A 20,713-nucleotide genomic window follows, 5' to 3' on the forward strand; every position below is an offset into this window, starting at 1 on the left:
CGGTTCACAGAACAGGGTGAGCGTGATGTGTCAGGACTGGGGAGGAGGAGGATGGGAGGGGGGAGAGGTGATGGGGGGACAGAAGGTGGCACACAGGCCCTGCAGGTGTGGACCAGCCCAAAGAAACAGCCGCGGAACACGACACCCCCCCTCCCCCGCCCCAGACCTCCGTTCTGGATCCTCTGCCTCATCCGGGATGACGGACCCAGAATCATAGACATCCCTGATCCAGAGCAAAAAGAATCTCTCATACGGTGAGAGGTAAGGGTCTACGTTAATTTTGTAACGATCCCATTAGAATTTAAGAAGTATTTAATCCTTTCCCTGCCACGGTGGGCACTGTTGCTTGCCTAGCTGGTCTGATTCCTCCTTTCTCCTTTCCGTTCGGGCCTGATTTTGTTCACGTGGTCACCCCATATCCTGGCCTCTCTTTTGACTAAAGCGACACTGCTCCCTCCCCAGCTCCCTCCAAGGGAAGTCCTGATTGGTCTGAGTTGATCAGGACAAGTCCATTCTCCTCATCAGTGATTGGCTAAAGGATCCAGCCTAAGCCAATCACCACACGGCCTTCCCTTCTCAGTGCCTTAGATCCAGAGGAGGAGACATGGCCTGACCGGACCAGCTGGGCTGAACGAAGGACATACATCCCCTGGTTGACAGATTTTCTCTACCTCCTACTAGATGTGACCCAATAAACATGTTGTTCCGAAGCTTCTTTGTTTGTTTGTTTGTTTGGTTTGACAGCCCTCTTTTGACAATGAGAGAATGGAGTCAGAGGATAAACCAACGTGCAGAGGAGGGCAGAGCTGGTAGGGAGACGGACTGGAGCCTTGATCACGCTCTGCCTGCAGGCTGCATTACCTCTGAACTTCCTGTTACATGAAGTAAGATATTCTTGTATCATTTAATCTAGTTAGAGTTGTGTTTTCATTCACTGGGGACAACATGTGAATTGTTTGTTTACCCAGTGTCTGCGTGATGATTTTTTCTTTAAAGTTTATTATTTATGTTGAAAGAGAGAGAGAGGGAGAGAGAGAATCCCACGCAGGCTCTGTGCTGTCAGATGCGTGGCTCAAACCCACGAACCGAGAGATCGTGACCTGAGCCAAAACCAAGAATTGGACGCTTAACCAACTGAGCCCCCCAGGCACCCCTAGCTTAGCTATTAACAAGCTGAGTTTGGGGACCCTGGCAGCTTGTTTAGTGGCCACAGATTCCTGCCACCCGACATACTTCTCCTCTGAACGTGGCTTAGGCCTCCTCCATCCAGAGATGGAGTCCATATTTTCACCTTGAACCTGGTCTGGCCTTGGACTTGCTTCGGCAAACAGAAAGCGACAAAAGTGATATTGGAGTGTAGTTCTTTGTGGGGGGGCCTTGCTGTTTCTGTCCTGGCCCTCGTGGGATGCTGCCCTGAGCCTGCCATATGAAGAAATCATGTAAACCACAAGGGGGAGACGATGCATGCAAAACTGAGCTGCTCTAGCCAGCAGCCCACGTCAGCCGGCCGCCTCTTCAGTGGGACCATCTTGGACCTCCAGCCCCGAGGACCCTTGGCCGAAGGCGGCTGCGTGAATAAGCCCAAGCAACAGCGGCTGAAGCACCACCCAGCCAACCACGAAATCACGAGAAATTGTGCGTCTTTGTTGGTTTAAGCCACTGACTCACACGGCCAAGGCCGACCGAAACCAATGCTGTTTAATTAAACCTCCTGAGCTTCTCTTTCTTCTTTGTCAAAGGGGGAAAAATAACACTTTTTTTTTTTTTTTGTTTTTGCATGGCCGCTCGTGCAGATTAATTAATGCAAAATACATGAAGTGTGTGAGCAGCTAACACTGCAGGCCGGCACCTTGTAGGTGCTGAATGGTAGCTGTAAAGATTGCTGTTATGCAAACTTTTTAAAGTTAACACTTTCTTCATCCTTAGATTTTATTCTTCAAGGTTATATCCTGTTTCCTTTGACTTCACTTTGTTTGAGCAGCCTTCCTGGCAGCTTACTAGACTGGTCCCCTCCTAACTACCTCGCTGTGACGTATTCCCCTGTCTTATTCATGTCCCTCCCAAGGTAGTGACACAGATGTGCTCTGATCAGTGCCTGAGACAGTGTGACAGTTACTGCCTTCCACCCCGTAGGTGCTGTGACAGTTCTGTTCCTTTATTAACCCCCAGGGGGCGAGTCAGGCCTCCTTGCTCAGTTGGTGCATTCCCACTCTTACCCTCAGCTAAGTGTTGTTGAGGCTCAGGCTTCGAATGCCGTGGCCTGAGCTACGGCCGTGTCAGGCTTCCCGCCTCTGAGCTTATGCAGGTGTTTTCTTGGAACTTAAACACAGGACTTAACATTTAACCTGGCAAAATTTCTTGTTAATCTTAGCACCGCAACTGGCCAAGATCATTTTAGTCTTACATCTGTCATCTGCTTCTTCCCTCGGTGCATCTAGATGAAATGATTATTTCTTACATGTTTTTTTCCATATATATCGATATATATGTATATATTGATATCGATATATATATATATATATATATATATATATATATATATCCATATATCAGTAACTAAAAAATAATGTGTCGCAGGACAGAACCAGGGAAAGAGCCTCAAGGCACACCACAACATACCTTCTCTGAGCCTGGTACGGAGTCATCAAATATGACATTACCCGTTCTGATTGCTTTGACATAGCTTCGCACGTTAATTCACGGCCAGATGTGCCCCGCGGCGGTACACTTCCCTGTCGTCCACGTGGGGGTCTCTATACGGCGGTACAATTCTTTGCGGAAATCCGGGTACACATGTGATAACGCTGTCCCGAAAAATTCTTTACTGAGTAGCCAGACCACAGTCGGTGTCTTTTCTGTTTTACCTGCTCTTAGAATATCAAAACCCTGTAGTAGCGATTATACAAGATATCTTCTTAGGCCAATGGTAATGGATAAGGCAGTAAGTCAATTTCCCCGCTTTCATGGTTTTGAGAAGGCAAAGGAAAGAAAGAAAGAGCGTTTTATCCCAGGAGAACCTTCGCCTTGTCCTGATAGCCCAGACATCTGAGTGGCTGAGCTCAGCCTCAGTGGCCCCGGGGTGCGGGGCTGCCGCGGAGCGCGCCCGCCTGCCCCGCCCCCAGCCCTCCCGCCGAGCCGGGCGCCGCAGGGGGAGGGGGCGTGGCCTGCCCGGCGGAGCCAGCGCGCACGCGCAGCAGGGCAGGGGCGGGGCGCCTTTCCCGGAAGCGCCGCCTGGGCGCCACGTCCGCGCCCGGCGCCGCGCAGCCGCCGCCCCGGCCGGGACCGGACCGGAGCGCCATGGGCCCCGCGGGCGCGCGTCCCGGCTCCCCGCCGTCGCCACCGCTGCTGCTGCTGCTGCTGCTGCTGCTCCTGCTCCGGGCCGAGCGGCCGCGGGGCGCCGAGCTCACCTTCGAGCTGCCCGACAGCGCCAAGCAGTGCTTCCACGAGGACGTGGAGCGGGGCGCCAAGTTCTCCCTGGACTACCAGGTGAGGCCGCGCCCCGACGGGCGGCACTGCGGGCGGGCGGGAGGCAGCGCTCGCGGCCCGCCTTGTCCCGCGTGTACTCAAGCACGGCAGTGGGGGCGGGAGGTGGGTTCGTGGTCGTACTCCCCGCTTCTCCAGGGTTTACAGGCGGAGGCGGGGTGAGCGCAGGGGTGGGGACAATGCGCAGTGTTTACCAGCAAGCAGTCCTGTTGTGGCCATATGCTGCCGCTCCTGCACTCCCGCCTCCTCCCACAGACCGCCCGGCGCACGGGTGGGGACCGGTCTCGGGTGAGGGATCTGCCCCGGAGGTTTAGTGGGCAGATCTGGGGTTGGGGTGCCAGTGGGAATCCTCCCCAGACGGCCACCTGCTCGTGGACACCTGCTCCCAGGCATTCCCGGGATGAGGTGGCGTGGGCAAGCAGGAGTGAGGCAGGCCCTTCATGGGTCCTCTCTGGCCAGAGCCACTGCAGGAGGCTTGTGCCTGGGGACAGCATGGTGTGGGATGGCCTCTGGGTCGCTGGTATGGCCACTTTGACATCTCTGTGGACAACATGCAAATTGTGTCTGGGTTAACAGCCCGCCCCGTACAATCACTAAAAACGGGTCATTATGAGGCTGGAGGGGCCTGGGAGGTGGTCTGGTCACTGCTAGGGCAGAAATGCCCTGTCAAAGATGGTCACCTTGATTTCGGCACCTCCAGCAGCAGGGGGCCGACCACTTATAAAGGAAATCCTCCCATCTGCGCAAAGAAGAACTTTGGAAGTAGATGTAGGCCGCTGACTGTGTCCCTTGATGGACGTTGGTTATAGCCGATGACCACCTGTGTGATTTTGCCCAATGCCCATCTTGTCACTCTTATGTTTATAAAGAGTTTGAACTGTGTCATTCCCAAGGACCCTCCCACCTCTGATGGCCACCGGGTCTATGAGCACTTAATCCGTATTTGCTTTTTGCATTTGATCAGTAATAATATTGACATTCACTAGACCCGTCTGGCAATTTACTTGATCTCAGAGCCTCAGTTTCCTCTTCTGTAAAAGGGGAAGGATTAAGCTCATTGTGCCCTTGCAGAGCAAAACCTTGGGAAGTCGGGCAGACGGGCATTCAAATCTTAGCCCTGTCCCTTTCTAGCAGTGTGGCCATGGCGGATTTACTTAACCTCTCCCAACCTCAGTGTCGTCCCCAGGACGACCGAGAGCATCCCAGCACCTGTTCTAGGAAGTTCACGGTGGCCGGTCGGCATTGCACGCGCGCTGGTTGCCCCACTGGTAAAGCAGACGGTGGGTGTCTCTCTGGTTGTCAGGTCATTACCGGAGGCCACTATGACGTGGACTGCTACGTGGAGGACCCCCTGGGAAAGACCATCTACAGGGAAACCAAGAAGCAGTACGACAGCTTCACGCACCGGGCCGAGGTCAAGGGCGTTTATCAGTTTTGCTTCAGCAATGAGTTCTCCACCTTCTCTCACAAGACCGTCTACTTTGACTTCCAAGTGGGCGACGAGCCCCCCATCCTCCCAGACATGGGGAACAGGGTCACGGCCCTCACCCAGGTGAGTGGACGTCGGCGGCCGCGGGCCGGGCTCGGCCTTCAGCCCATTCCTCCTCCCCTCGGGTCCGGTCCTGGCCGGCACTCAGTCGCCCCGCCCCCAGCTCCCGGCCTGCGTGGCTCAGTGTTGGCCTCACCTCCTCCTGCGTTCAGTCCTAAAGGACACGGTCCCCCTTGCGCTCTCCCTCTGCGTTGTTTCGCCGGATCCTCTGGAATTTCCGTGTTCCCAACGGCCTTTCAAACGGCATCGCTCGGGAGGCGTCCATGCCCGCCCGCCCCCCCGCATGTACAGTGTGTGTGCGTCATCAAGACCGAACGCCTGCTTCGTACGGTGTGTTGTCAGGGCCACGTGAGCTGCGACAGCCACGTGTCGGTGGCTTAACCCTGTGGCAGATCTTTTCTCACTCAAGCGGTAACCTAGGTTGGTGGAGAGCTTTCCTCCAGGGACTGACGTAGGAATCCGGGGTGCTGTCCGGTGGGCTCCCTGCTCCATTCCTCTGGGCTCTGAGCGGACTTCCTCCGGAAGTCCCGCCTGCTTCTTCAGACCCCCGGCCCGGGAGTCCCTCGCCGCGCTTCTGCTCAGCCCGTCGTTGCCAGGTGTCCCGCGGCCCCCTGGATGCCGGGAGGGCTGGCAGAGACAGTCCGCTTGGGCAGTGGACACGCAGCCAGGGCCCCACACGCTCTGGAAGAGAATCGGGGATAGATGGTCGTGCGTGGGCTCTCGGGGCCAGTGACAGACTGAGCCCAGGCTCCTTCGCCAGTCTCCCTCCTGCCCCTCACGCGCAGTGCAGGCTCTCGGCTTCCCGAGGCCCGCCCAGCAACCCGTGCCGCTTACCCTGGCATCCCCTGCCCCCAGTCGTGGCGCATGGCACAGACTTGCCACTTGGCTGCGTGGCGGGGCCCAGGGGACCCCGCAAGACAGGGTTGATCCAAAGCCAGAGCGTCTAAGTCTCCGGCGGGGCCAGGTCGCCTTCTGGGCGGCCTCTCGGTGGTCACGTGGTCCCCCGCTCCCTTCCTCTGTGGCTCTGACCGTGGGTTCGTCTGCCCTCCCTGAGCAGATGGGGGTTACCGCCACCCAGTCCGGGGTGTGGCCTGGCCACGTACGGCTGTTGCAACGTAAGTTTATTAAAATGAAATTAAAAACTCGTTTCCTCGTTGGCTGCGTAGCCACATTTCCGGGGCCCAGCAGTCACAGGTGGCCAGTGGCCACGCGTGGCAGGTTCCGCCGGACGGCCCTGGGTCTGAGCCTGGCCGCGTGACCTGTGGCGTGTCCTGGGTGGGAGGTCTCACAGCCCGTACTCTTGGGAGTTCTGTGGCTCACCGACGAAACAGCCTCCATGCTAAAGATGTGGTAACTCTGGAAGCGGAGCCGAAGGTCTCCCCCTCTGACCGGTGGAAGACAGATCGGGTAGAGAAAAGGCTTAATGGTGGTCACTGCGATCGAGAAATCCTTTCCTGGAGGCTTAGAATTAGATTTGGTTTTCTTGCAGGAAACTGACTACTCACCCCCTTCTGCGTGGCCGGATCTCCTGTTTTCTCCTGCCCGGCCTCCAGAGGGGGTCCCTTCCCCTGGTACCTCTGACCACCCCGCCCGCCCCCACCCCCAGCCTTGAGCACCGTCTGTCTGTGTCTACACCTGAGAGCCTGGCTCCCGTGTGGCGGGCATTTCCTGTGTGCTGGTGCCTGCTGGCGGCAGGCTGAGATGTGTGGCCATGTCAGTTAGCCACGGGGTGCTGTGGTCAGAGCTGTGGTTTAAGGGACGACGGCTCTCGGGAGGGGCCGGCAGGTGCACGTCCCTCCCCAGACCTTGTTTTCTTGGCGTGGCTTGGATCCCCCATTGGCCCTGGCTCTTTTCTCACCCCCCCTGCCCCCCCCCCCCACCTCTTCCAGCACAGCGGTGGGCCAGAGGCCATGTTTTCTGGCCCCCGAATCCAAATTCTGATGGAAGAGCGGGACCCAGAGTGACCAAGGTCCAGGCCGGGGCTGAGGCCACGGGGACTTGTCTCCAGCTTGGGTCCCAGCCTGACCAGGCTCCCAGGAGAGGGCAGGGGCCGGGAGGGTGCCCCTGGGGCGGCCGAGCTTCCTGAGAGTCCGGGCAGATCCCAGCAGAGGCTGAAGGTTTTCCAGCGGAGGTCAGAGGCCCCGGGCCACTCACTGGTGTTCCAGGGAGGATTAAAGGTTCTCCCACCTCTGCTCTGAGGTCAGCTCATGCTTCCCTGGCTCCGAGCTCTTGAAGTCTGTAAGGACCCGAGTGCTCCTGTCTGTGGGGGCCCCGTGGGGTGCAGGCTGGGGGGCCTTGCTGGTGGTTGCAGGCTGAAGACTGGAGCATCGCCAGGCGGGACAGACAGGGTGAGACGCTGGTGTGGCAGCAGAGGAAGGGGATGGTCCCGGGAGGGGGACGGATCGGGGTGTCTCCAGGGAGCAACTGTCACAAGACAGCAGTGACCGGAAACCCCGGGAGGCTCCCGGATTCCAGCCAGGGAACCAGCCAGGGCGAAGCCACACTCCAGCGCAGGGGGCCCAGGGCCCTGAGAAAACAGGGTTCTTGGAAGCAGAAGGGATTCCGCAGGGTAGGAAGCAGGCTGGACGGGTTTCCTAACGGAAAGCTCGTGGTCACGGGCCGTGCACTGGCACAGGCGGGGGTCCCAGCGATGGGGACATAGTGTGCCTTTCTGGGCAGGGGGTGCTTCGGGGGCGGGTGTGCATCATGTGCTGTGTTGCCCCTGGGTCCCCGTGGCCTTGATGCTGAGAGAGCTGCGTTCCTGCCCGTTGCTGCTTTACCCTCCGGGACCTGATCTGAGACCTTGATATGAAGGCCACCGCCACCCTCTTCTCAGAACCGGGGTGCCGTCTCTGGCCTATGGGTGGGACGCGGCCTCCGACGTGGCGCCTCGCACGGCGGACCCGACGTGTCCTCTGCCTCGGGCCTCTGCAGCTGTGACTTCAGGGTCCTCCCTGTCTCTCTTCCTCTTCCCTCCCTCCTTTTCCAGTGATTCTGGGCCCTGGGAGGAGCCTGCACCTGCCGACCTGCACTGCTGAGCCCCCAGCCAGGCCCAGGGCCCAGGGAGCGCCCGCTCCGAGTCTCTGAATGAGCGTGTGACGCACCTAAGCGTAGAGGGTGGAATTCTAGCCCGGAAACCCACGTGGGCCCTTCGCTCGTGCTTAAAGGCAAAGTCTGTGTGTGCACGCATAGTGAGTGTGTGTGCGTGTGCAGGTCCCACAGGTGCGCATGCCTACGTGTGCGTCCCCGGCCCCCGCTGATCTCAAGGACACCCCGAACCTGCTTTTGTGGCGGGGCCCTCGGTGCCCACGTCTGTCCGCCGCTCTGCCCTGTCTTGCCCACAGAACCGCAGTGACCAGTGCAGCTGGACTAGAGAGGCTTCCAGAAATGCCGTGTCGTGATTTGGCCTGGACACAGGCTCGCAGAGTAGCCTGACCCCATGCCGCGGCCTCCTTCCTAGCCCTTCCCGGTTTATCCGCTGTTCATTCTGTGATGGCGGACGTGCCTTCGTGAGCTCCAGAAGCGTCACCTGAAGAGCTGGGGTGGGGGGCGGGGGGGGGGGTGTCAGCGCCTACGAATGCCGCCGTGCGTCTGGCAGAGGTCTGTGCCCCGGGTGGTCCTGTTGTGGGCGGCATTTGAAGCCGGTTGACACATCAAGGAGCTCCTTGGTGTCAGGAGCCCTTCCAGGATCAGGTGGCCGCTTCTCAGCGTCTGACGCCTGTAGGTACGAGCCGCCTACCAAGTGTGGGGCAGGTGACGACGCCGGGCGCCAGCCCGAGATGACAGGGTGTGCAGGTGTCCCCGAGAAAGTGGGTTTGTTACCCTGGATTCTGCCCTTTGAACTGCTGCCCTGTGGAGCTTCCCTAATTCCACCTGGGTGGCAGTGACCCTGTCGCTTCCTGTCTGGGTGGCACTTTGCAGCTCTTCCCATGGACCCGGGTGACAGCAGCCGCCCGCGTGTCCACAGGAAACCGTAGCCCTGGCGGCACACCAGTCATAGGGTGGACACGATACGTGGCCTTGGAAACTCCGGGGCCGAAAGGAGGCCTCGTCCTCCCTCGCGTGGCCTGGTGTGGCCCCTGCCGTGGCCCGGAGTGAACAGCCCGTGAGGCAGGTAAGGGCGACGTTGCTTTTTGGCCACAGTCTCCTATTTGCCTCCCGGAAACAGTTCATTTGTGACACAAGGGAGGGTGTTGGGGGTCAGTCAGGCGGTGGCTCCGTGACTCGGTCTCCCCTCCCTTCCTGCGCTCACGGTGTGGACAGTTCACCTCTGCGCTTTGGGGACCGAAGCAGGTGTCTCTGGGACGCGTCGCGAGCTTCTCTGGCCTTGTTGGGATAGAATCTTCTAGGTTTCAGATAAATGCGTGTCATAGGTCACCTGTGAGTGAGCCTCATGACCACCGTGGGCTTGTGATTCGTGGCGTAACCGAGCGTCCGAAGCGGACCACGCGCACCTCAGTGCCGCAGGCGGGCGGTCCGGGCCACGCGGGTCCCCAGGCTGGGTCGGGGTGAGGCCGGGGATTAGCTTCCGCGCTCGCCAGACTGTTGGCGGGTTCGGGTCCTTGTCGGCTGTTGTGCCCCGGCCCCCAGAGACCTCCTCCGGTCCCCGCACGTGCGCGTGTCCTCTAGGCTGGCAGCTGGAGCTCTGCTCCCTCTCGGGGGCTCCTGTGGTCAGGTGAGGCGCTGGGGTGGTGGCCGTGGCGTGAGGGTGGCCGTGCCGTGTGACCTAGTCACAGCTCATCGTGTCGCGGGAGTCGGGCAGGTGGTGGGGAGGGGGAAGGGATTCAAGGTTCTGCCTCAGCACGCGGAGCCGGGTGAAGGGGGTCCCACGTGAGCGTGTGTGTGTAAGCGCGTGCGTTCACGTGTGCGGTCGGGTGTGTGTGCGTACACGAGAGGGGTGTCTTCCTGTGCCTGTGTGTGTACAGGAACGGGCCCCCACGACTGTGACTCACGTCTCTGACCTCGGGCCGGTCACACGGCCTCTTGGAGCCTCAGTTTTCTCATCTGCGTGCGGGGCCAGCGGTCAGTCAGGTCTCCTACCAGCGGGGTGGCGATCCCCGCCCGCCACTGTCCCGAATGTGAGGTGAGACCCCAGGGCCGCGTTCGAAGGCCTAGGCTCGGGACTCAGACACGTGGGCTCCGCTCCTGACTCCGCCACCTCCTAATCGGAGCCTCGGGGACGTGGCCCGGGTGTCAGCGTGGGCCGCGTGCGGATTGCACGCTCCTCTCGGGGTCAGAACATGACTGCTCTTCTCCTCCCGCCCAGATGGAGTCGGCCTGTGTGACCATCCACGAGGCCCTGAAGACGGTGATCGACTCCCAGACGCATTACCGGCTCCGCGAGGCCCAGGACCGGGCGCGGGCGGAGGAGCTGAGCAGCCGGGTCTCGTACTGGTCTGTCGGCGAGACCGTCGCCCTGTTCCTGGTCAGTTTCGGCCAGGTGCTGCTGCTGAAAAGCTTCTTCACGGAGAAGCGGCCCGCCCCCCGGGTGGTGCACTCCCAGTCCCTGCGCCCCGCCCCCAGCACGGAGCTGCCCTCCTAGGTCACGGGCTCCTGCTGGGCCGGAGGCAGAGCCGCCCGGGGAGGGGCGGGGTGGGGGGGGGCACTGAGCTCCCAGGTGCCCGCTCCCGGTGTCCCGGCGGCTGGCGCCCCCAGAGCCCGGTGACGGGGACGCATCTGACTGCGTTACGTGCGCGACGCCGAGAAGAGCGAGCGGTCAGGCTGAGACTGGCCGCTGTGCGGGGCCACAGGAAGTGAGCCGCGTCTGGCCAGAGGAGGCCTCCTGGGGCGGCTCCGGGCGCTCCCTCTGCCCCACGGTGCCCGGGTCATCCGGCCCGTGTGCGTCCAGGCCTCTGTGCGGAAGAAGGGGCTCTTTAGTCCGCTTCCCTCTGTGCAGCTGTCTGTGCCCGGAGAAGCCGGGCCCCGGGGCGGGCGGCTTTGCAGAAATTTCCCGTCCCGGGTGAGCAGAGGTGCCCGCCGTGGAAGCGGGAGGAAACCGGTGGCCGGTGCCCTCGGTCGGCTGTATCTCCCCGGAGGCAGCACGTGGTTTAATAAAAACGAAGCCTGAGCACCGTGGAGACCTGTGCCTTTATTTCTTTGCCCTGAAGCAGCTTACAGACGAATGGGGGCTGTGGGCGCCCGTGCAGAGGGCGTGATGGAGCAAGGCTGCCCTCGCGGGGTGTGCGGGGGTCTGTGTGCAGGCGTGCGCAGACCGCGGGCAAATCTCCCAGGCGAGCGGAAGCAGTGACTAGGGCCTTGGTTACTTTGTTGCCTCAGACTCGGGAGGTCACTGAGGAAGCAGCGTCATCATGTGGTCCGGACAGAGGGGCCGAGAACAGGGAGAAGACGGGGAGTGGCTGTGCTACGTGCCATTTCAGCAGCCACGGCGTCTGCTTAAAACCCAAGTCAGACCGTGTCATTCTGGGTCACCACCTGCCCGTGGCTCCACAGGTCCCTCGGGTCACGGCAGAGTCCTCGCTGTGGGCCGGGAGATCCCGCATCATCGGCATACCGGCTGCCCTGCTCCCCTCTCTCACTCCACCCAGGTCTCCTTGCTGTTCCTGTCACACGCTGGGCCTTGCCTCTGCCCCAGGGCCTTTGCACATGCCGTTTCCAATTAGAACACCATCTCTCTGACACCTGCATGGCCTCCTTCTGGCTAGATGTCACATTAGCAGCAAGATCTGCCCTAACGACTCCATTCGAGATGGCAGCCTCTCACCTGCCCCGGCCTCCTCGTCTCCCTGTCCCTGCTTTTCTTCGAAGCTAGTTTTGTCACCACTGACACATACGTGTACTTGTCTGTTTATTGTCCTTCTTACGCCACTGCATGTAAACTCCATGCCGTGTCCTTGGTCCCTGGAATGGCGCCTGCCACGTACTAAGGTCTTAATACATTGTTAGTTACTGAATGTATAGCGTTGCCTGTTCGTAAGAAGTTAATGCATTACTGATCACAGGTCTCCGTAATAGCTCTCGAAGGAAGATCCGATGTTTGCTTTAAAGTACCTCTGCCAAGAAATCCGAAGCCCGCGCCGTCTGGCAGGTGTGAACGCGTCGTGGGCGAGGTGCACTGGAACACGTCCCGTGGAAATGAAGCTCCGTGAGGCTTACTTAGCTTAGTTGAAAGATAAATACTGCTTATCTGTGCCTGTGTCCCTGATGGCATTTCCTCTCCCTTACTTAAAAAATTAACACCCCGCTCAACTTAAAGCAGGACAGAGGTGGGGAGGAAGGAAACGACAGGTGTTGCAGATTCCGCGAAGTGCGGGTCAACGGAGCTCTGGATACACGGAAGCCCCGGGGCGGGCAGCCCGGGAAGAGGCCGCCGCCCTCTGACCGTGTAGGTGGGTCTGCAGGTGGAGGCGTGCGTGTGTGTCTTCCAGCCCCGCGTGGGACCACGTGAGTGAATGTGCCCCGCGCAGCGCTGGGCTCAGACCCGCCGATTCCCTCTTTCGTCACTCTCTCCAGCGAGACGAGTAAATAAACCGGACGTAATGGTACCTGAGAGGCTTCGAACGTCAAAATCTAAATGTGAAAACGTACAGCCAGCCATTCGCGGCGTTCCTTGCGGGGCGGACGTTCAGCAGCTTGCAGTGGCTTGTCACCGGATGTCCCTGCCCGTGTGCTGTGCTCGTGTGACGGGTCCTTGGTTCTGCCGATCGCGGACAAGCCTTGCAAAACTTGATGGGAACCAGTTGCCTGCCTGAGGCCAGCGAGGGCGGCAGAGCCCAGACGGGGCCATTCCGCTTTCTAGGAAGCTTCTGTGTGTCCGGGGGTTCGTGTGAGAGACCCAGGGGCTGCAGGAGGAAGTGCCCCGCGTGGGAACTCCCAGAGGGCACCTGGCCTGCTGGAGAGGAGGCCGCTGCTGCCGCGACTCTCGGGGGCGCCCACAGACCACGCTGTTCACGCCCCCTCTCGGAGTGCGAGGCCACGGTGGTTTTGACAGGTCACGTCTCTTACTAGTCGTGTCCCTCGCGGAGGGAAGGAGGCCCAGGCAGGTGAGGGGGCTGGGGGACAAGGGGGTCCCAGCTCTGCCGGGCAGCCTTCAGAAGGGCGTCTGGCTTCTCCCGTGGCTTGCCCTCGCAGAGCGTCTATGTGAGCTGCGTGTCCTTTCATTCTTGACTTGTCATATTTTAGGCAGTTGAAGCATTAACTGTAGTCTCTCTAATTTGCCACACAGGGCAGCTCATCTTAACAGGACTGGTTCTCAGGCGGCTGCGACCCTGGGGTGGGGGGACTGCGTGTGTGAAGCGATCCTCGGTTTGTGCGTTTTACAGCCAGCGCTCACGGACGCGCTGGGTGTATTGCACTCGGACCGGCAGCTGGAGGCTGCACGACAGGGGAGTGTGTGCGTGTGTGTGCGTGTGTGTGTGTGTGCGCGATATGTGTGTGCGTGTGCACGGTGTGTGTCTTAGTTTGCGTGCGTGTAAGCACGTGTGTGGTACGCGTGTACAGGCCAGTGTGTAAGAGTAGGCTGACACATCCCGTGCGCTCTTCAGGGCGGTGAACTGGCGAGCGGCCATCGTCCAGACGCGGCCTGCAGGGACTACGGAAGCAGGCAGGGCGCGAGCATCCGAGGACGCGTTCTGTGCCCGTGACCTCGGGGAGGTGGAACAGCGTGGGGAGGAGCGGGAAGGGGCCGGGGCCGGGCCGGCACTGACGAGGGGACTTGGAGGACGGACCGAGGCCCCGTGCCCGCCTGTCCTGCCTGTCGGCCCGAGGCCACCAGGGCCCCCCGGAGGTCAGGAAGCCGGGACCAGCGGCCCGAACGGCGAGCCTGTGGGACGAGGGCACGGCAGACCCGACTGGCGAGCGGCTGATGGAGACGGGTTCCAGCTGCCCCCGGGCGTCCCCTCTTCCCTGCTGTGTCCCCGCTAGTACCCGGGGCGGGGGGTTAAAGTGCCGTGTGAACAACCTGTCAGGTTCTGCTCTGCGCTGCGATTCTGCGTCCGGGGCGCCCTCCTCCCTCCTCGACTCTCCGGGAAGACGCTGACCAGGGCCTGGCCTTGGCTTCTGGTCGTGCACATTCCCAGGCCCGGGGAGCCTGAGCGCGCAGGCCGGGCAAACAGGCCCCGAGGGTCGCACGAAGCCATGCGACACGCCGTGGGGGGGGGGGGGGGCACGCGACACGCCGTGGGGGAAGGAATCTACTCCTGAAATCGTTGTTGCGCTATATGCTAACTAATTTGGGTGTAAATTTAAAAAAAATAAAAAATAAGATAAAAGGACATGTAACCAATTAAACAGAAACTCTCAGACAAAAGTGTAAGATCCAAGTACATTTCCTTTAGCAGACGGAGAGACGGGGACATTCAAAAAAGGACCAGAAAAACTTGCCAGGAAAATACGCAGCAGACGAGGAGGTAACAACCCCGGCATCTGGCAAAACCCCGTTCAGGCCAAGTGTCCCCCAACAGGAGAGTGACGCGTAATTGGGACACAGTGACACGTGCACGCGTCCGCCTCCGTCCCCGGGTCCAGGCTCAGCTGCCGAGCCCCTTGTGGTTCCCCAAGCGATCAGAGCACCAGGAACCGCTTGTTCTGGTACTTGGTCTTGACCCTGGGTCCCGACACGGCGCTCCTGGATCCTTTGTTCTAACGCGGCTGGGGATTTAAGAAATAATCCTAATCACGGCCACCGTGGAAGGAATCACTCTCCGCTCTTCCGTGAGCAAACCCAAGTGGGAGACGCTTGGTGTGTGTCCCCTCATTTAGCTCTCCAAATGGCTTTCTGACGCGGGGACTCTCAACATTCCCGTTTTACAGTGGGGAAACTGAGGCACGGATCATTTACTCAGGTTTTCCCAAAGCCGTCCGGCTAGTACCGTCCGGCTAGTAAGAGTAAACTGAGGATGCTTTTTACTTCTCTCAAGAGGCTCTGGAAGGTAAATGGCTTGGTAAAACCCATTCCTGGTGAAAACTTTGGATACAGGAGTAGTTGGTCGGGGGTGAGGAAGGGTCGCAGGGGAATGTGGCTCAGGCTGGAGCTGCCGATCCTGTCCTTTGTGAATGTGGTGCCACCGAGGGGGGGACGTTTCTTCCAGACTGTATGTGTGTGAGAAACGGAGACGCGGACACGACGGGACTTACCGTAGGTTTGCCGTGAGAACTGGCTCTCACGCTTACGGACGCTGAGAAGTCCCTGCGTCTGCCAGAGGCAAGCCGGAGAAACCGGGAGAGCCAGAGGTGGTATTCGGTCTGAGGCCGGGGGGTCTGTGGTGGAGACCCGGGCCCGAGTCGGAGCCTGGGAACAAAGAGCCTGACGTCTGCGGGCGGGGGAGGACGGGTGTCGGGCTCGAGCGGAGGCACAGTCACCCTTCAGCCCGGTGAGCAAGGTACCGGGCACGGAGCGTGGAGTCGGGCGGGACCCCCGGTCCAGCCGCCCCTGGCCGTGTGCGGCCACTCAGGGTGACCCACTGCTGGGCTGGGGGTCTTCCGTCTGCGGTGAGAGTGAAGTCCCCGAAGGGAAGTGGCGTGAACGCACGTTGTTCCCAGTCAGCGCTGCTCCAACTGCTGTGTTTAGTTCCTTGATGGCTTCTGAGGACTGCCGCGATACGAGGAATGACCACAAGAGGTCAGGATGGAAACGCCAGTAAGGCTCACCTTGGCTCTGAGGGCTGGGCTGGTTCTCAGCGCAAGGAAACGTGTCTCTGCAGAACCTCCGTTCAGAACCTCCCAGCGAAGGCACTTTTCTTTTCTTTTCTTTTTTTTTTCAACGTTTTTTAATTTATTTTTGGGACAGAGAGAGACAGAGCATGAACAGGGGAGGGGCAGAGAGAGAGGGAGACACAGAATCGGAAACAGGCTCCAGGCTCTGAGCCATCAGCCCAGAGCCTGACGCGGGGCTCGAACTCACGGACCGCGAGATCGTGACCTGGCTGAAGTCGGACGCTTAACCGACTGCGCCACCCAGGGGCCCCGCGAAGGCACTTTTCAATTCTCCCACTTGAAACTGGGATGATGCACGTTTGCTGCGGCGAATAGTCACATCAGGGAGTAGCTTGGGTGCAGCTGGAGGTGCGGGAGGAGGTGGAGGAGGAGGAGGAGGAGTTGATGGAGGAGGAGGAGGTGGGTGTGGAGGAGGAGAAGGTAGAGGAGGTGGAGGAGGAGGAGGAGGAGGAGGAGGAGGAGGAGGAGGTGGAGGAGGAGGAGGAGGAGGAGGTGGAGGAGGAGGAGGAGGAGGTGGAGGAGGAGGAGGAGGAGGAGGAGGAGGAGGTGGGGGAGGAGGAGGTGGAGGAGGTGGGGGAGGAGGAGGTGGAGGAGGTGGAGGAGGAGAAGGCGGAGGAGGAGGAGGTGGAGGAGGCGGCGGAGGAGGAGGAGGAGGAGGAGGTGGAGGAGGAGGAGGAGGTGGAGGAGGAGGTGGAGGAGGAGGAGGAGGAGGAGGAGGAGGAGGAGGTGGAGGAGGTGGAGGAGGAGGTGGAGGAGGAGGTGGAGGAGGAGGAGGCGGAGGAGGAGGAGGCGGAGGAAGAGGAGATGGAGGAGGAGGAGGTGGAGGAGGAGGTGGAGGAGGAGGAGGAGGTGGAGGAGGTGGGGGAGGAGGAAGTGGAGGAGGTGGAGGAGGAGGTGGAGGAGGAGGAGGAGGAGGAGGTGGAGGAGGAGGAGGAGGAGGTGGAGGAGGTGGGGGAGGAGGAAGTGGAGGAGGTGGAGGAGGAGGAGGGGGAGGAGGAGGAGGAGGTGGAGGAGGAGGAAGAGGAGGTGGGAGAGGAGGAGGTGGAGGAGGAGGAGGAGGTGGAGGAGGAGGTGGAGGAAGAGGAGGAGGTGGAGGAGGAGGAGGTGGAGGAGGAGAAGGCGGAGGAGGAGGAGGTGGAGGAAGAGGAGGTGGAGGAGGAGGAGGTGGAGGAGGAGGTGGAGGAGGAGGAGGAGGTGGAGGAGGAGGAGGTGGAGGAGGTGGAGGAGGAGGAGGAGGAGGAGGAGGTAGAGGAGGAGGAGGAGGTGGAGGAGGAGGTGGAGGTGGAGGAAGAGGAGGAGGTGGAGGAGGAGGTGGAGGAGGAGAAGGCAGAGGAGGTGGGGGAGGAGGAGGTGGAGGAGGAGGAGGAGGTGGAGGAGGAGGAGGAGGAGGAGGAGGAGGTGGAGGAGGAGGAGGAGGAGGAGGTAGAGGAGGAGGAGGAGGTGGAGGAGGAGGTGGAGGAAGAGGAGGAGGTGGAGGAGGAGGTGGAGGAGGAGAAGGCAGAGGAGGTGGGGGAGGAGGAGGTGGAGAAGGTGGAGGAGGAGGTGGAGGAGGAGGAGGAGGTGGAGGAGGAGGAGGTGGAGGAAGAGGAGGAGGTGGAGGAGGAGGAGGAGGAGGAGGAGGAGGAGGAGGAGGTAGAGGAGGAGGAGGAGGTGGAGGAGGTGGAGGAGGAGGTGGAGGAGGAGGAGGAGGAGGAGGAGGTAGAGGAGGAGGAGGAGGTGGAGGAGGAGGTGGAGGTGGAGGAAGAGGAGGAGGTGGAGGAGGAGGTGGAGGAGGAGAAGGCGGAGGAGGTGGGGGAGGAGGAGGTGGAGGAGGTGGAGGAGGAGGTGGAGGAGGAGGAGGAGGTGGAGGAGGAGGAGGAGGAGGTAGAGGAGGAGGAGGAGGTGGAGGAGGAGGAGGAGGTGGAGGAGGAGGAGGAGGAGGAGGTGGAGGAGGTGGAGGAGGAGGTGGAGGAGGAGGAGGAGGTGGAGGAGGAGGAGGAGGAGGAGGAGGAGGTGGAGGAGGAGGAGGAGGAGGTGGAGGAGGAGGTGGAGGAGGAGGAAGTGGAGGAGGTGGAGGAGGAGGTGGAGGAGGTGGGGGAGGAGGAAGTGGAGGAGGGGGAGGAGGAGGTGGAGGAGGAGGTGGAGGAGGAGGAGGAGGAGGAGGTGGAGGAGGAGGAAGAGGAGGTGGGGGAGGAGGAGGTGGAGGAGGAGGAGGAGGAGGAGGTGGAGGAGGAGGTGGAGGAGGAGGAGGTGGAGGAGGAGGAGGAGGAGGTGGAGGAGGTGGGGGAGGAGGAAGTGGAGGAGGTGGAGGAGGAGGTGGAGGAGGAGGTGGAGGAGGAGGAAGAGGAGGTGGGGGAGGAGGAGGTGGAGGAGGAGGAGGAGGAGGAGGAGGAGGAGGAGGTGGAGGAGGAGAAGGCGGAGGAGGAGTAGGCGGAGGAAGAGGAGGTGGAGGAGGAGGAGGTGGAGGAGGAGGTGGAGGAGGAGGTGGAGGAGGAGGAGGAGGAGGAGGAGGAGGTGGAGGAGGTGGGGGAGGAGGAGGTGGAGGAGGTGGCGGAGGAGGTGGAGGAGGAGGAGGAGGTGGAGGAGGAGGAGGAGGTGGAGGAGGAGGAGGAGGAGGAGGTGGAGGAGGTGGGGGAGGAGGAGGAGGAGGAGGTGGAGGAGGAGGTGGAGGAGGAGGAGGAGGTGGCGGAGGAGGAGGAGGTGGCGGAGGAGGTGGAGGAGGAGGAGGAGGTGGAGGAGGAGGAGGAGGTGGAGGAGGTGGAGGAGGAGGAGGTGGAGGAGGTGGGGGAGGAGGAGGAGGAGGAGGTGGAGGAGGAGGTGGAGGAGGAGGAGGAGGTGGCGGAGGAGGTGGAGGAGGAGGAGGAGGTGGAGGAGGAGGAGGTGGAGGAGGAGGAGGAGGAGGAGGTGGAGGAGGTGGGGGAGGAGGAGGTGGAGGAGGTTGAGGAGGAGGAAGTGGAGGAGGTGGAGGAGGAGGTGGAGGAGGTGGGGGAGGAGGAGGTGGAGGAGGAGGAGGAGGAGGAGGAGGAGGTGGAGGAGGTGGGGGCAGAATGACATCAGTAAGAAAGCAAATCCTGGGGCGCCTGGGTGACTCATTGTCATGTGTCCGATTTCAGCTCATGGTCTGAGGTTCATGACTTCGAGCCCCACATCGGGCTCTGTGCCGACAGCTCGGAGCCTGGAGCCCGCTTCGGATTCTGTGTCTTCTTCTCTCTCTGCCCCTTCCCCGCTCTGTCTCTGTCTCTCTCAAGTAAATAAGTAAATAAACTTTGGGGCGCCTGGGTGGCTCAGTTGGTTGAGCGTCCGGCTTCGGCTCAGGTCATGATCTCATGGTTTGTGAGTTCGAGCCCCATGTCGGGCTCTGTGCCGACAGCTCGGAGCCTGGATCCTGCTTCGGATTCTGTGTCTCCCGCTCTTTCTGCCCTCCCCCCCCCCCGTGTCTCTCTCAAGTATAAACACACATTAGAAAAGTCACGCGTTCGTGCATCCACGGATTCACCGAGCCACGTGATGACAGGGGTCCAGGCTCGAGGCAGGGCATGGCTCGGGGAAGCCAGGACTCGGGCTGGCCGGAGCGCGGGGGCGGGGACACAGGTGCGCGAGGGGCGGCGAGGATGGAGAGGCAGGTGAGGGCCAGCAGAACAGTCTAGGCCACCGTAAGAGAGGGTCGGGCTTCGTCCTCGGAGGGCTGTTAGGGACAGGCTTTGGGAGGGTCACTGGCTCCCCCTCGCCAGGCGGATGGAGGAGAGTGGTGCACCCCGTGTGGAGCGCCACCTGCCGTGCCCAGGGGGCTGGAGAAGAGGGTTGTGGGCGCTCGTTGGCTCCTGCTCCCTCGCCACACGCCGACGGGGACGTCGTGCCCGCCCCAGCACGGGCTCATCTCCACGCGAGAGGCTCGTGTCCTTCTGTCTCAGGGATGAGCAATCAGAGGCAGGAGCTCGCGACCGATGCCGGTGGTTCTCGACGGGGAGAACCGTGACCCTGGGGGGACACTTGGGGGCTGCCCCCTTGGCAGTGTCTGGACGTACTTTTGGTTGTCACAAGTGGGGAGGAGGCATCCGGGGGCGGGGGTCCAGGATGCCACTGAACATCCATCCGGCAGTGCAAAGCCGTGGACCCCAAAGTGCCAGGGGTGCCTGGGTTGAGAAGCCCTGGGTCTACCCAAGGATACAGGATACAAGGGAAGAAACACTGGGGAAAACAGACTGAAAATGGAAAACACTTACCAACCATGTTGGCATGGGGCAGATAAAAATGGTGACCGGACGTGTCATCATCATATTAAAAACAACGAAGTCATTGCCTCTACAAAGATTTTGAAGCAGAGACACAAGCTGTGAAACTAGCGTAAAAGAACGAACCTCAAGTGTTTCTGACACGCAGACACAGGTAGGAGGGCAAACTCCCCTATTTGAAGGTAAAGCGTTGGCCGGCTCACAGAGCCAAGATCTCGTACAGTCTGCACGGCGTGCGCAAGCCGTGGCCCGCCAGAAACACCACCAGAGCCCCCGGTTACCGGCAAACTTGGGAACGGAAGGGGTGGCAAAGGGGTCCCGTGAGGATAAAAACAAACGTGAAAAGGAAGTGATGCTCACAGCTTTGAGACAAGAAGCAGTTCCTCTCTTCTTCCTGGTTTCTGCCCAGCAGTTTCCAGAGAGGCAAACACTTGAAGCCTTGGCTTGGGAGGGGGTCCTTCTACTTAGGATACAACGTCCAGAAGGAGAAAGAAGGGAGTCCCGCTGCACGGATGTTTAGATTGTCGCACGGTAAAACCCGTGTGCGCGCTATAAAGAGAACCCAGGACAGACTGGGAGAGACTCAGGTTGCAACTCGTAAGCATAAGGACAACAGTCCCAGTGAATTGAGTAATCGATTCGGTGACCGCTTATTGAACATCTATGTGCTGCGCACTGCTACGTGCTGGGGAGGTAACAACATAGAAACAAACTTGCTGCCCTCGTGAAGTTTACGTTCTCCAGAACAGTCTCGACACAGACGACCCCGTAGATACGTGTGAGGTCAGGTCGCGATGGT

At 60.5% G+C, this 20,713-nt stretch overlaps 1 protein-coding gene across 4 annotated transcripts; it reads left to right on the plus strand.

The window, feature by feature from the left end:
* Window positions 1-3,265: 3,265 nt before the first annotated feature.
* On the plus strand, window positions 3,266-11,107 carry TMED3 (transmembrane p24 trafficking protein 3). Of its 4 annotated transcripts, none has more exons than XR_003969247.1 (5): window positions 3,266-3,486; window positions 4,787-5,035; window positions 8,022-9,707; window positions 9,958-10,115; window positions 10,299-10,389. XR_003969247.1 is itself a non-coding variant. In XM_030317212.1 (3 exons), exons 1-3 carry the CDS (start codon window positions 3,298-3,300, stop codon window positions 10,572-10,574), a joined length of 714 nt encoding a protein of 237 aa, XP_030173072.1. In that variant the 5' UTR covers window positions 3,266-3,297; the 3' UTR covers window positions 10,575-11,107. The 4 variants fall into 4 exon arrangements, 1 of the variants encoding a protein (XP_030173072.1); XR_003969248.1 differs by having other exon boundaries at window positions 8,022-9,146; window positions 9,406-10,115; XR_003969245.1 differs by having other exon boundaries at window positions 8,022-10,115.
* Window positions 11,108-20,713: the final 9,606 nt, after the last annotated feature.

This window comes from Lynx canadensis, chromosome B3, assembly GCF_007474595.2.
Source record: "Lynx canadensis isolate LIC74 chromosome B3, mLynCan4.pri.v2, whole genome shotgun sequence".
Classification (NCBI taxonomy): Eukaryota; Metazoa; Chordata; class Mammalia; order Carnivora; family Felidae; genus Lynx; species Lynx canadensis.